This window comes from Lonchura striata, chromosome 8 (genome assembly GCF_050655825.1).
Source record: "Lonchura striata isolate lonStrDom1 chromosome 8, ASM5065582v1, whole genome shotgun sequence".
Lineage (NCBI taxonomy): Eukaryota > Metazoa > Chordata > Aves > Passeriformes > Estrildidae > Lonchura > Lonchura striata.
This window is the reverse complement of record NC_140710.1, coordinates 5,756,473-5,772,595: the sequence shown is the minus strand read 5'-3', so window position 1 is coordinate 5,772,595 and position 16,123 is coordinate 5,756,473. Positions and strand designations below refer to the sequence as shown.

The 16,123-nt window shown below is 44.5% G+C and overlaps 1 protein-coding gene across 3 annotated transcripts in view; it reads right to left on the bottom strand.

Moving 5' to 3' along the window:
- LRP8 (LDL receptor related protein 8) overlaps nucleotides 1–16,123 on the bottom strand; it is a 169,323-nt gene that overhangs the window by 18,513 nt on the left and 134,687 nt on the right. For all 3 annotated transcript variants that reach the window (XM_021529653.3, XM_021529661.3, XM_085586243.1), the window contains one exon: nucleotides 5,358–5,720. In XM_021529653.3, coding sequence (XP_021385328.2) covers nucleotides 5,358–5,720 — 363 coding nt within the window. The remainder of the gene's footprint in view (nucleotides 1–5,357; nucleotides 5,721–16,123) is intronic.

Here is a 16,123-nt window from a genome sequence, read left to right as displayed (position 1 = left end):
CAGACTCTTTGCACTGACCATGCTAAGAGCAGTCATATATCTCTCCCCAAGTTACAATGAATGAGAGACCTCCCTAGCTGGAACCAGCCCTGTGCTGACACAGGGTTCAGGCAGCCTGGCAAAACAGGCTCCTCATTCCTGGACATGTTTTGCAGCTTTTTTCTGAGAGGCCCCTTGGATGTGTTCGTAAAATCCTGTTAAGGCAGCACACCCTGGAGAGTTCCTGATTCCAGACTTTCCATCGTGTGATTCAGCACTGGTGTTACTACATGGGAGGTGAGAGCTGTCTGCAGACTGCCCTGGACAATTTGACAGGGTGGTTCTAATATAAAAATGAGTAATTTCAGATAACCCAGGAAGTGCTGCAGACATGAAGTGAGCCAGCATCAATACCAAAAAGTATCAGTTGCACAAAGATTCCATATTTTGGTGACTGCATCCCGCAGGATGCAGGATCTAGGTTCTAAACTGCTTCACTGGACTAGTTCTAGTGCATCTTCAGCCAGCAAAAGGCATCAGAGACAGGAAAAGCCACGACTGCAGGGCTGAAGGGGGAGGGAGAAATCCTGTCATTAGAAATACACAGTATTCACATGAGGAAAGTTTGGAAATAGCACTGCTCCTTGGAGAGGAAAGCCATATGCACTATATTCATAAAAAGCTGCAAAGTGAGAAAAAAATCCCAAGCAATAAGCACAGTTATGAGACCAGCTGTGCTGCCACATTTCAGCTAATAAACCCAGGCACAGGAATGGAAAACCTCAGTGGGACATCAGGGACAGCAGCTCCAAACGAAACACATGGGATCTGCTGCTCTACCAAATGCAGAAGAATGAAGGAGGGAAAGAAACAAAGCTGTGGTCTGGTAGAGTCACAGAGCACAGGTCTGGAAGTGGTACCAAAAACTCCTGCAGGGGGGCAGAATCACTTCTGCTTAAACTGTTCCTGGCATGTACAGCCACCTGCCTGGGGAGCCCTGACCATGGAGAAAGCACCCTCCTCCACAGGAAACCCTGAATTCTGCCAAGCTAAACCTTGGCCACTTCAAGGCTTTCCAGTTGTCTCACTGAAAATTCCTTTGCCAAAATTATTTCTTGTCTTCACCCCTAACTTGAAAACCAGCTTGCTTCACCTTTTTTGTAGCAGCTTCTATGTGTGGAGGTAGGATAGGATGGTCCTCCATTTTTGACTATAAATATTAACCCCTCACAAAAGTGTAACATGTAATTAAAAGCAATGTGGTTTTGTCTTTTCTGGAGCAGAAACAGGTCTCCAGTTTATCAAGTAAATCTGTGTGACAAAAGCTACACATTTGGAAGACAGCTGCTATAAAACCTATAATTGTCTTCAATTGTAATCTTCAAAGCTCTTCTAAAAAGCAGTTATAGCTAAATGCTAAGAACAAAAAGATTTCTAATCCTAAAACGAATTAAGGAGAATTTAGTAGGAATTGCAAAGACAATGTTGCACAAGCATCACAAGACAGAGAAAAATGACAGCACAATTCTTAGCTCAGTTGCTACAGAGACTGCAAAACACACATGTGATGCTGTACTCCACTGCACAAAGCTTTGCTTCAAGAAGAGACAGAAGTTTGGAGACCAGGCTGGGTTTCCTGGCTCAGTTCTCACTCCACCAGAACTGTGGAAGTTCAGACCTTTGAGGAGCAGCCTCTGAGCCTCTTAACAGACATCTGGAAAAGGCAGATACAATAATGGCTCTTACTGATTACAAAGGTACTAAAATGCATATATGGCATTTCTAATTTTTGCTGCATTTTTCAGGAGAATTCCATATTATCCCGAAGTCAAGGCACTAACCCATCTTACCCCACTGGCAGAGCTGACAGCAGGTTCCCATTAAGGCCATTCCCAAGGAAAAGCAATAACCCAAGAAGAGAGAAATGCTGTGCTCTTTATTTGCACAAGATATTCAGAAAATTGCTGTGCCTAATTTGGAAGGTTTAAATCAGTGAAATCTCAGTAGTTTTACAGCCATCTCCTCAGCAAATCAAATACAAAACTAATTACCAAAGCCCTGCTAAATTAACAGACCTCCTCAAAGAGACACACTTCCCATTTACAAATCCTGGGCACAAAGCTGCATTGCTCAAATTCAGCAGGTATATTCCGGACTCCAAACCTGAGCCTCAGTTTCCTCTGGTTTCTGTTTTTTTTCCTTCCTCCCCAAAAAAGAAAATCCTATCATTTGCAAAATGCATAAATCCCATTTTATAGATGGGGAGACAGAGGCAGGAAAGTGTGAGGTCAGGTCTCAAGGGGTGTGTTTTCTTGCTGTCAGTTGTAAGCATTATTTATTCTCCCTCCTGGATGCCTTAATGCAAGTTGCAAAGGACATTTTAAAATATAACCGTTCCAGATTTGGAGACTAATAAATCTAACCTAATGTTCATTTTATAAATATACATATATACATATTTGAATATATATGCTATGGAAAAAACCCCAGCCACCCAATGTTCTCACACACAGCTTTCCTGAAATGACTCATTCCTTCCCATTTATTTGCTGTCTTGCTGCCAAAACCTGTTCACCAATTGTCACCCTTCATTTCTGCTCTCCTCATTTACCAATCCAAAATGTTTATAACAAATGATGGTTGATGGCCTCATGACCTTTTTTTTAAAGCATTAATTCCCATCCCTCTGTTTATACTGCACAAACCCCATATGATCTCCACTTGCAAGAGAAGATGTAGTGGTGGGATCTGCAGTTTTAATCAAGCCCAGCCAAGGGGACCATGTGCCATCCCTGACAGAGCTGTGTCACACATCTGTAACTCTCTGCATGTCCTATGATCTCAGAGAATTTCTGGGGAGGAAAATAATCAGAAAGGTCCCTAAACTCTTCAGTCCACAGATGAGCAGTGATGCTGAGTTTCGAGAGCTCCCAAATATCCCTTACTGCAGGCAGGTGCACTCCAGCAGCAGCTGCATTTAGCATGGGGAAGCAACATTAATTTTGGTTCTGACCCAGCCAACACATCAGCTACAGAAGCACTCAGTGCTGCAAGGCCTCTCTCAGTTGCTGCCTCAGAGAATCCCATCCATGCAGCACGAATGGCCATGGGCTCACACGCCGCTGTGGCACTGGGGTGCAACCAGAACCAGGCACTGTGTGCAGAGAAGCACTGAGGTAGCTAAAACAATGGGGCTCTGAATCCCACTGTTCCCCAATCCACAGGACTGAAGGCAGCAGAATCAGCTCACATGCTTGTTTCTCCCAAGTAGACAAACTGCACATTGTGTAGGACTGAGACTTTCTGGAAAGAGACCCTTGATGCGCTAAATCTCCACTACTCAGAATTCTCTCAAGTCACTTCTGCCACATTTCCCCCTTTCTCCACTGGTTGTCAGCACCGTGCTGTGCTGCAGCGGTGTCCAGCTGTGTCCTGGGAGCTGCCTCTGGAAGTGCTGCTGGCCGAGGCCGCTCTGCAGCTGCTCTGGAGCTGTGCTCCTTCGGGCCTGCCGGCTCGGCAGTTTGACATGGCTGGACATGGCCGGTGCCTGTCACACCAAGGAAAGAAGCTGGGGAACAGTGAGCCCTCTGCCTGTGGAAGGTACATGGGCACAGTCCCACTCCTCTCACCCAGCAGAATGTCAAAATAAATGGGGCCTGTAAAAGACTTAACATTTCAAGTTGAACAGGGATTGAAATTTAAGAAGCATTTCATCAGAAAGCACCGTCAGTGAGCTTCTCCACTTGGCAATAGAAGGGAGCTCACCTTTCCCTCTCCTGAGCTGTCCAAATTCAGCCATCCTCTCAGGTTGCTGTCACTGCAGGGAATGCATCCCATGGGACAGAGATCAGTTCTGCTGGAGTCCCCTGTACCAGACACCAGTTCTTCACCTTTGTTTGTAACATAGCCTTTGCCACTGCCCTGATTTGGAGGGGACACAGGTACAGGACTGCCTACAGGAGGTCTCAGAATGAAAACAGGCACCAAACCACCCAGGCTGCCCCAGCCAGCAGTGCCCATCTCCAGCAGCTGTGCTTCTGCATGGCCTTCCTGAAACAGAGCCAGGAACCAACTTTGTCTCCTGACTCTGTGTCCCTGTGGTCCTTCAGAGCCTGGCAGTACTGCCTGGGTACCTGCTGCCCAAGAGCTCTGTCAGCACCTTCTTGGAGATGTAGGAAAAGACAGCCTACCCAATCCACCCCTCCTCAGGAGGGGTTGACAGTCTTGCACCCAGCAGCCAGAGCTGCTCTCTTCCTAACAAAACATTTTTGGCTTCTCCGATTCAGCTCTTGCCTCTCTTAAGAGACCTTGGCAATTTTAAAAGCACAGCAGCTCCAGGGAAACCTGTGGTTCATCCCTCTGCTCTCCTGCAGTGCAAACAGTGGTGTCTAGGATTCACTATGTCCTTCTCTTGTTAAAGAAGCCACTAAATTTATACCTGCTTCTCTGCCTGGAAGGAAGTCTGATCCCCAGCTCCTTGAAGGGCTCTCCCACACTGCGGCTCACCAGCCTGGCCTTGGTGGTGTCATGGATATGAAAAGATGGTGCTGGCAAAAGTGGTCCATTTTCTTAGCTACCTTGCAAAAATCCCTGAGTTTTCTAGCTGGTTGCTGCCTTCCTCCCCAGAGGTGGCCCAATGTCAGAGCTGCTAAGTATAAACAGTTATGTAAATATTTAATTTCAATCTTGTCATTATGAATATTCTAGCAAAACATTTTGCTCTTGTTTTCTTCTCTCTTCTTCAGGTAAGTGACCAGCTTGAATAGTTTAGTGGCTAAAAATGGGTGAAATACTCAAAATACCACACATACCAACACCAACTTGTTAAATGCATGAAGCCAGCTGAAAAGAAATCCATTATTTATTAGCTCTCTGCCTTTATCAAGCCAAGCTCAAAGTGTATTTCAAACTGGATTCTTCAGAGGTACTTCTCTTGACTGTCTTGTTCAGTATACTCCAACTTCAGAGGCAGAAAATAATTTTTTTTTTTTCTGCTGATCATATATTCCCTTTAGCATAGCAGCTTCTAACCTCTGGGCTGTGACCCCACCATGCAACTTGAGGGCTTTGAACATTTCTCCCACTTTTCACTCCTTGTCTTTCTAGTGAGACAGAACTCTTCTGAGGCATGGTACCATCCAACAGCTCTTACACCTCCTCTGTGGATTCTGAAGGAAAAGGCACAAAAGGAGTGTGGAGTACACCTGACCCTGCTGGGCTGGCCACCCAGCCGTATCATGTGGGACACAAGCGCTCCTTGTCTGGCACAGCTGCTGCTCAGACATCAAAGCCTTGCCTTCAAACACAGCCCACGGCAGCCTCACGGCCCTCCCACCCCAGCCCAAGAGAGCCCTCGGCCGGCCCCTGCAGCCACTCACGGCAGTCCTGCTCGTCAGACTTGTCCTTGCAGTCCTCGTCCCCGTCACACTTCCAGTTGAGGTGGATGCACTCGCCGTTGCCGCACTGGAACTCGTGGGCTGCGCACGTGTTGAGCGCCTTGGCGTCGTAGCCGCACTTCTCCACGGACTCGTCCGACTGATCCTCGCAGTCGGGCTGGTTGTCGCACACCCACAGCTCGGGGATGCACACGCTGTTGTTGCACTGGAACTCGCTGGGGTTGCAGGTCAGAGGGGAGCACTTCCTTTCGTCGCTGCCGTCCCCGCAGTCATTGTCACCGTCGCACACGAAGATGATGGAGATGCACGACTTGTTACTGCACTGGAACTCGTTGGGAGAACAGGCTTGGGAATAAAAACAAACAAGTGAGCTGGGAGGTCTCCAACCCAGCCCTCACCACTGGCCCAGCTTTAGCACATTAGGGTCGTCTGAGGGCAAAGGCACAAAGGCATTACCAGGGCTGTCCTATCACAAAACATTTCTCCCAGAGACAAAGAGCCGGTGTGCCCACAGCCTCCTCAGCTCCTCAGGATGCATCCTCTAGGGACCACGGCAGCCCTGGAGAAGGAGGGGCAGTAGGGCTGTGGGAACTGCGGGGCATCGCTGTCCTGGCACCGAGGAGCAGCCAGGGGAGCCCCGGGGCCGGAGCCGGGTGAGCCCCGGGCGGGACCAGCAGCACGCACGGAATGGGAATGGGAAGGTTGCATGGAGAGGCTGGAGCTGTGCTGGCAGCGCCGGGGCTCCACTTGGCTCCACGCTGACATTACCAGCTTCCTGACTTTCGTAAGCACAGAATCAGGTTTCAGGATTTCACAGTATGCCTGGTTTTGGACATATTAAGTGGGATGTGTAGGGTAAATATTTAGTGAGTCGAGCATCAATTTAGCTGCAATCTGCCAGTAAGGCCCTTTACAACACGCTGAATGCCTTCCCTGGAAATCACAACTCAACATTAACATACAAATGAGGCGCTTGTCAGATAGAAGCTGAGTGGAGCACTCTCCTCTGCAAGCCTAATGGACAGCTGAACCAGAGATGCCTGCTCAAATTAAACTTTCAGGTACTACAACAAAGTGCAGTTCGCAGTCACTTTATTCCATCAAGGTGTGGGAGAACCAAAACCATGGAAGAAATTCTCCCAAAACTTACAAAGGAATTCTGCTTTTGTAGTTTCAGCCCTCTACAGGGAAGTTATGGCTTTGATAAATTACAAGTACAATAAATATAAATGCATATGAATTACAATAAGCTTTTTTTTTTTTTTTTTTTACATTGCACTTGGGAAATTTTTGTCTTCAGAAGCAGAACTACTTACTGGCATATCTGCAGAGCCCCTACACCAGAGCACACCGTTTAGATGGTACCAATCACTGCAATGGCAATTGCACCTGGAAAGCAGCAGAATCCCTCTAAAAGACCTGTCATATCCCAGATTTCAGCCAGTGACAGGAACCCAGTGGGATTCTACTGCAATATTATGTCTGGTTTATACCTGGGAATAAAGCTGTATTATCCAGCAGTTAGGAACAGTCCACTTGCACAGATGCCTAATTACATTTTGTCTGGCAAACTCGCTGGGCTCTGCCTGATAACCTAAGCAGCCTCTCATTTTACATCAGAACATGAATATACACACACACACATACACATAGGTTTACACAAACACACACACCCCTTTCCCCTGCTGTCCTTGCTCTGTCCCATTTAGCCCCAGGTTTTCCAGATGTTAGAGCACAGCAATACACCTAATTAGAAGAGAAAGAAGATTGCCTTCCTTGCTGCAATGCTGCCATGCACTGGCCAGGACCCAGGCTCTCTCCAGCAGGGAGAAATGTTAAAGAGCATCTCAGCTGCCCCGCTTGACACCAACAGAGCGAGGCACCAAAGGAGCTGCTCAGCTCCTTCTGCACTGCGTAGAGGATTTTAGATACTGAGATGCCCTCAGGAGACACCTGTCCCTTGGAACAGCCACAGTTTCTCCTCTCCAAACAGAAGGAACTAATACTGTGAGGTGAATTCTTCTCAGGAGGACCTGAAATAAAAGCACAGTCTGGTGGAGAAGCATCTAAAAACTCCTCTATTTCATGGCAAACTTGAGACCATTAAAATGCTCTGAATATTACCCAAATTCTGCTCTTTATCTCCATTCAGCAGATTTCTCTATCCTTACCCCATAACTAGAAATCATCTATTAACCCTGCTGATGAGTACACAGCTATATAACTTAACACTGTCTTCAGAGAACTGCATGGAACATGGAACTGCATATGGAACATTGCTCCATAAAGTGGAAATTCAAGGTAACAGAATCTTACCAATCTGTTTTAAAATGGTAGTGGGAAAACAGGAATATTTCTATGGCTATGTACAGCTTCTGTAACAGATAAAGACTGAGAAGAAGAAATTGATTTTCTGGCATTATTTTGATGAATCTCAGAAACAGAGCAAAATCTTGCATAGTTCTTTGATTCTTAATGTTTGGGCAAGATTGTAATGATTTGCACATTCTAAATGTGCATGAATTTCCTTTCCACCAACTGTAATGAGCCCCTCTTTCCCCCCTCGTTGTTTTCCTGGTCCCACCCCTACCCCTCCTCCTGTTTGTACATATTTTCCTTCAGAATTCTGCTGCACTGGCAAATTAGCGACTGATAAACATAGGAGTGGGATACAGACAATGGAAGTTTGCACAAAAGCCCCTCCTTTGTACCTACAAATCCCAGTACAGATATAAAATTACTGATAATCACAGCCGGAAAGTAGAAGCAGTTCAGCTTTTGTAACCTCTCATGAGGACTTTCTCAGTGAAGCCTAAGAATTGCTAGCTAGAAAATTGCATGGTCATGATTATTTTATTTCTTTTTAAAAATTAAGTTCAGTGTGACGCCAGCACCAGAGAGTGCAAGCTCTCTCCACGAACAAGCACAGCACGTTGGCTGTTGGCAGCTCCCCTCTCCAACCCCACCGTCCTTAGGGGGGATCGAGCAGTTCCCTCTGGGTCACACCCGCCTCCAGCACAGAGCTCCAAGCAGCCCTGCCATGCTCTGCTGCTGCCATGGCAGGGCAGATAGCGTCCCAAGAGCCCTCCCTGCTCCCTCATCCCACCGGCAGAGAGCCGGGATCCTCTGGACAGGGCCGGGCAGGGCTGCAGCTGCCAGCGCCGCGGAGCAGAGCTGTGCCCGGGCAGAGCCGCTGCTGCTGCCGGCCCCTGCGGCACCGCCTGGCACCAAGAGCCCATCAATAGACACCCAGCTACCTTACCCAGCGCCCAGATGGGCATGGGGCAGGAAAGCCCCAGGGACAGTTTACTTCACATCCCCTTCCATAAATCTGTCCGGGAACCTCGCAGTCCCATCGCTACGGTATTGCATTGCCTCCACAGCATTTCAGTAGGAAATGTGCCAACAGTAATTCAATGATCACTGGGATATTTTTTGACTTGAGCAATTTGTTTGCATTCTCCGAATTTGCTGCCTGTCCTATTGTGAGCTGATTAACTTAAGACCAAGGAATCAAAAAATAATTTGCTTTCTTTAGCACAGAAGAAATTAATAAATGTTGTACTTTAAGGTGCAAAACCTACTTCAAACCTGAGTGATCCCAATAGAAATCTTGGAAATGTTTGTAAAGATGTGTTTAACCAACAGTCTTCAAAGCATAACTAACACCAGTTTACTGTAGGGCACTGTAATGTTAAAAGGTTCTTCACAGTTTCAGGAGTAAAATATCACACGTAAGTGATTATGTAGATGTGATTTTGCTTATATACAGAATATACCAGAGGTACTCTGCATTAATTTTTGCCCTGTGCTATGTGCCAATCTGTAGAGCACAACTGTCACAGTTTTTGCCTCACAGCTTGCAGCTGCACTCTTGCCACTTCTCTTGAGAAGAGTAGAGCAGAAGCAGCCTTGGGATAGAGCAAGTTTTAAAATAATAAAATAACAGAAGATCAGAGAGATTGTAGTTGTGGAGTTAGTGTTTCAGTGCTGGCTGGTTCTCTTTTGCCCAGAGCCAGGATTTAACCAGAGGCTTTAGTGAGAATCTGGTGCAGCAGGGACACTCTTAGTTCAGGCATGGCACCAAAAAATTCAGATAATTCCGCCAGATGCATATAAAGTGCTTTTAGAAAAAAGCAGAATTCTCTCAAGATGTATAATTCTCTAAAAATATAGGGTGCTCATTAAAAGCTGTCATTTCAAACATATATATATATGTACATAACACTTCTACAATGGACAACTCTACCAAGCATGGATCCTCAAATCTAGATAAAATTGAAAAAAATGATATAACTGGTATGTCCATCATTACCAGGAGCTGGGAATTATGTACAATGGACTGTAACTGCTGTTATTGCTAATCTCTAATTAAAGATTTTATAGCTTTTCAGTAAGACTCAGGTATTTAATTCATCTCTCTTCCAAAAGAGCCATTTCCACTTGAAATTACATGAATGGCTTAAATAATGATAATTATTTGGTAAAATTTGTGGTAAAGTAGATAGCAGCAATTATCCACTGATGCTGAAGACAAGATAAAATGAATTATTACACTGTATTTTTCTGACACTGTCCCCAAAGCAACTTAAAGAAATATGTCTGAAAATTTATGTTTGTTTAAATCTGATAATGGATCTTCTATAACAGGCAAAGGATGATTTGTGCATACCAACATTTGCATCAGCAAGGGAGAGATCTGCTGCTGATTCATGGCTGCTTCAACACTGGCAGGGGAGGCTGCTGGACTTGAGAAACTCTCCCAAGCCCTGATATTTAGGATTTGAGTTCTGCAGGGCTGAGGGCTGGAATTCCTGAGCTCCATCTGCCCAGGTTTTCTGCCCCAAGTGCAAGCCCAGCTCCCCCAGCCCCCAGGAACCAGTCTGAGCTGGGCCATGGATTAGGAGGTCACAGAGTGCACACAGGGTAGATTATGTTGGAACTCCCAGTTACCAGCACTGTCAGCATGTTAGTTTTGCTTAACTAGTATTTATTTTCAGGTTTAATTCTGTCTAAATTATTTATTTTGCCTGCAGTCAATTGCTTACCAAATAGCTGAATATTTCATACAGATCTTCTGTCAAATGCCAGTCTTTAAAGCACGGATTTGTGCCTGGAAGGACAAGCTTCCCATGGAAAGTTGCCCTCCAGGAAGGACAGCAAAAGACATGGAGGTAAATGAAGATGACCTTGAAGCTCATTGCTCTGAAAAAATGACAGGCCTCCCATGGAGGGAATAATGCAGCGGAATTGCAGCCTCACTCCCACCAGTGGTTGTTGCTATGGTGATTGATACCGAAAAGCCCATCTAGATGGAGGCTGCAGCAGGAATAGTAATTCCTGATATTGTTCAAGTCACTAATGGAGCTAAGGAGCCATCTCACGCACTCCTGCAAATTAATATTTGCATGTGCTGGCTGCCTTTGTCACACACTGCCCTCAAACACAAATCAGTCATTTTCCCATTCTCTGCAGCAGTATTTGCATAGTATTAGTTAATTATAACCCAGCAACCAGATGCCAAAGCCCCTGCTGACAGATAATAGTTGGTTCAAAAATGTATTTGGTGATTTAGAATGTATTTCCTGAGATTCATATATTTATTCCAAGTGGTTTAATTATCTGGAAATAGAATTAATTATGACCCCCAATTTACAGAGAGAAGCCGTTTATGTACAAAGTATGCACACTCTGCACTCTGTCTTTAATTTTACGTATGTACAATAAGGTTGCAACTCTTACTTATGGTCTTCTCAATTTCCCTTCAAACCAGGAAAGGGTTAGGTAGTTTATCAGATGTTCTTCTGGCTAAATAACTGAAAATTACCTCAAAATAAGAACAAGTGAATCCAGTGTAGAGGGTTTAAGGGTAAAATAAAGCAGCTTGAAAGACAAAAATGGATGGTCAAAATACCAAAGGTTAATACTGTCCTGCTTTTGTGATAATCCAAGACACCCCACAAGGATCTCATGAGGATAAAGACATTATTATTACTCTTTTATATTCTGACTGGAATATAATCAGCTGAATCAGATTGGAGATGTTTGGTACTAGCCAAAATTTAGCTGGAAAACAAATGTGCTGTGAAGTGTCTAGTACTAGAGTTTTTTTCCTGACTTTGAAAATTGGAGCCTTTACAGGACAAGCTCACTCTATTCCCTTCAACATGACTTCCTTATTAAAATGGCAGTTTTACAAATTATACCAATTTGGCAAATCCCTCAGAACCATCTGATAATAGCCATTAAACTAACATCTGCCCTAATATTATCATACAAAATTCTGTATTTCTGAGGAATATATGAACGTTCAGCAAGCAGAACAGGGCATTCCTGAGCAGGGCTTCACCTGGGACAGTGCACACAAATCCCACATTACTGCACACACAGACCTCTTGGATTCAGCAGGACTCCCTGTGATTATGAATTTTCTGCACAGGATTTCTGTGCGCTGACTTTTCTGCACAACCACCATTTAATTTTGCCATTGTGGAGTTTAAATCACAGACACTTTGCCAGGAAAAGCCAATCTATGGATGTCACCTTCCACCCACTGGGCAGATTCCCACTCCCTGCTCATCTGCTGACACAGAGACACAACCTGCCTGTTTTCCCCACTGTTTTCATTATGTCCAGCTCAGGAAAGACTTTATTTGAATCCTAAAAGCTACACTCCAACCACATTGGCAAATGACTGCACAATTGGGCTTATTCTTAGGAAATGTGAGAAAGGCAAGGAACCCCAGCCCATGGTTCCACAGCCATGTCACTGCTGCCACTTGCTCCTTACCCATTCCTGAGCACAGGGATAGTTCCAGTTTAACCAGTGGGAAAGCTGAGCCATTTCCCCAGAATCAGTCAATCATTTATAAGCTGCTGCCATAACTAAGCAGGAAATCCTGGACGTTGCTGACTCACAGGTTTGAACTCACCTGAGCAGTGAGGGACAAAGCAGAGCTCTCATTGCAAACAATGAGGTCAGTGCCCATAAAATATCCATTTCCATTAATTTACTTTGCTTGATGGGAACTGTCTGTAAGAGGAGATATTGCTTTTTGCAGTTTGCTTCACTGTTAAACATTCACTGCATTTGGAACATACACTATTAACTCTTCTAGAGCACAGAGAAAACAAGGCAAGGCTGAGAGCTTTGCCTTCTCAACTCCCCAGTTTACCTGGCCATGTCTCTCATTTCTCTAGGAACAGTGATCCAAAGTGAGCTTGAATGTAGGTTCGATAACAATTAAAAGATGCTTTTGGAATAAAATGGTTTGCAAGACAATTGATCTGAAGGGAGAAGCACCTCAAAAAAGGAGCACTGAGGATGCAACAAGGCAACTGTCAGAATTTGGTGTAGCCCCATTCAAGCTTATGAATATAAGCACATCCTATAATGACCAAGTCCATAAACACAAGACCCCTGTGGTGATTTTGGGAGGGGGAGAGACTGACAGACTGCTCAGGAAACAACCAGCCCCTGCCTGTTTTCAGTTATGTGATAATTAGGGGTCACAGCTAGTACGTGATGTAGGCAATGTACCTATGTACCCACAATTCCAGCAAAGAATGGCAATCATTTATCAAAAAACAGGATTAGATTTTCTACTCAAATGGAAAATTTAATCACTGAGTGACACTGCCTGCAATTAAACCTGTAAGGGCCGTGTGCTGACTGTGCTCACATTAACAGCAATGAGATTTCCATGGCAGTAGGATTTGCCTTGCAGATTCTATGATTTGGGAATAGAAAGCAGCACTTTCCTGGATTTGGGCTGAGATGAAGACTCACATGAGATGTATTCAACATGAGCAATTATTTTAAAGTTATTGGAACAAAGAAGGGTAATGAAGCGGTGTTTATTGTGAACAAAACCTTTGTAATTACATTTTATCTAATGAACAAATTTCTTTGCAAAGTAAAAGCAAAGTTAACCCAACCCTTATATCATCCTCTACAAAAAGAATATTTCAGCCACTAAGATGACTTTCAGATTAGTTTTATCTGTTAATATGACTCATAAACCAACTTTTTTTTTTCCCTCTTGCATCAAACATGACATGGTCCTCTCCTGCGTAGGACTGTGCTGAGTTCAGGCTACTGATTTTGATTTAGCCTTCAGATCATATGCTCAGGAAACAGAACTGTTAATTAGTGTAACACATATGTACTGGTGGCCACTGCAGGATGCAACTCCTATCCGCATATCTGCCATCACAGCATCATCATTGGCAAGATTTCCCTGAATAAAACTAAACAGATTCGTGCTTTTTGGATGAATAGGCTCAAAATTATAACTGCACTCTTATGAAGAAACCACTTCAGGGACATGAAATACAATGGTATTTGGCAATAAGAGATGTGGTTCCTTGACTGTTTCAGCGAGATGTAATTCCTTCACTGTTTCAGCTCTAGGAGCTCTAACTGCTGAAAGACAGACTACCCAAAAGACAAACATAATTACAGGCCAATTCTTGCTCCTCTGCCACTATGATGTGAGATTGGACAGAAGAATCAGAGCCATTGTCTCCAGCTAAAGTGCAGAATCCACATATCTTTGTACAAAAGCAGCTGCCTTCACAGCCCTCTTCCAGACCCCTGTGAACAATGATCCTTTGGGGTGTGAAGGATGTGTCTGTGTGGGGGTGTGAGTGTGCTCCTGCTGTTCTTTGCATCCCCCCTTTTCCCCTCACGCTCCTTCAGGGCAATGCTGCAGAAGTACCCCTGCTGCATTGTCTTGTTTTCAGATTGTGTTTTCATCTCCTCTGCTTTAGAGAATAAATTATTCATGGAACACTGATAGGGACAATTTCTCTGTGAGGAGGATCAGCACAGGGCCACCCCCAAAGCCTCACTCGGTGCTGGAATCTCCATTTGCAGATGTGCCACACATCTTCCTTTAGAAAGCTCAGCTCAAGAGCCAGCAGCAGCAAGGCAAAGCCACTGTGCCCTCATCCTCTGCAGGTAGAGCCCTGGCACAGCTTGGGCCATGGCTTTAGGGTTTTATTCTGGATTTACACAATGACTGTCTTACCTCTAACCTAAGTTCACATACTGTTTAATCATGTTTAATTACAATGAGCATCCAATATATTAAAAATGCAGCTACCTTCACTTTTCCTGTCAGCATGCAATTAAAAGTAACTCCCAATCTCTTTTCCTTCTTGCCATTTTGCTCTGAAGGAACTCAGGACAAATGTGATTACGGGTTGAGATTTTTCCTAAATAACAATGGGGATTTTTCTGCAAATTACTACTGCTTTTGAAGGAGCCTTAATACTTTAAGCAGTGATAAAGTGGCAGCTGTACATGTTTAATTTCTGAGAGCCACAGCATAATGCACAAGCATTAATCCCTCCAGCTGTCCAGTAATTAAACATCATGTAAAGCCCAGAGGATATCATTGCTGTGTTACCTTATCTTATTTATGAAGGACTTGCATTTGTTAAATCTAGCGATTCTTTTCTTCCTTCTTGAAAATAATTGTAAATTCTTCCACCATGGCAAGTGCACTGAAGCTACAGCTACCCTCTAGAAAATGCCAGGAATTTCAGACCAGCCATGTTTCTTTTCATCACATACTAAAGTAATGAATAATGATAGTGGATAAATATTTCTTTTACAGGTATGACTGTGGTGCTATGGATTTAAACCCTGTTAAAATGGGTGGGGTTCTCAGGGAGAATGCATGGCAAAATCTGATCCTTTGGGTTTGATGTCCCTCTGAGCTGACTGAGGGACAGCACATAATGAATGTTAATTCATTAACAGGCAGTGAACAGAACTAACTTTGACAAAAGCACACATTAATCAAACTGCAATGAAAGATAAAATCAGTGCCACATTATCACCAAGTTAGAAGGTCTCAGTAGGATCAGTGGAGATCTGGAATGGACTGGATCAGTGTGGCCAAATCCCAGTGGGGAGTACTGGAGTGTCACTCATGCAAAATACTGGCACCTGCTACTGCACTAAAAAGAAAACAGCACTGGGACAACATGATGCTCTTTATAGTTACAAGACATTGATAAAAGATGACAAAACAATTTAACTGTCAATAGAAAGGTCACTTCATGTGAGCGTAGGTGCAGGAGCAGAGTGGGGGAAGGTGACTTTAAATCAGCTTTGCAATTTCCCTTCTTCAGCTGGTTCATCACCAGGTGGATCTGCTGAAGGGGATGAACAGCTTTAGCCTGCTTTAAATTCTGCCTTCAGCCAATGGTTCTCAGCTGACCTGAGGGCTGTTAACCAGGGCACTGGCAAGAGCTGACTCAAAGTTTCCTGCACTTGGACCTTCCAAGAAAAGGGCTCCTCACTTGGAGGGGCTGCTGCTTTTTTGGAAAGTAACATATGAGTCTGGAGCTGTGCCAGAAAAGTGGGACGTTCACCACCTGAGGATCCTATAAATGATCTACATACATGACAAAGCCTGTGAGCTGCCATGGCAAGGACACACGGTTACAGCTGAGCACACCTGTGCTTACTGTGGTTTCCTTTATGAATTTAAAAAACCTTTACCAGTTTGTACACTTTTAATCTGGCAGATCATCATATCATAAGGCTGAAAATGTAGAACTAATTCTGAGATACATGGTCAGCAATGAAAAGCCTGAAGATCAGGGTCCAAAAGAAGATGCTCTGGGTGGCAAGGCTATCACTGGCATGAGGCTCCTGCAGGAATTCCTGGCTCTCACCTCAGCCAACTGCACAAGGTTAGTGTGAGTATGTCCATTGCCTGCACAAGTTCCCC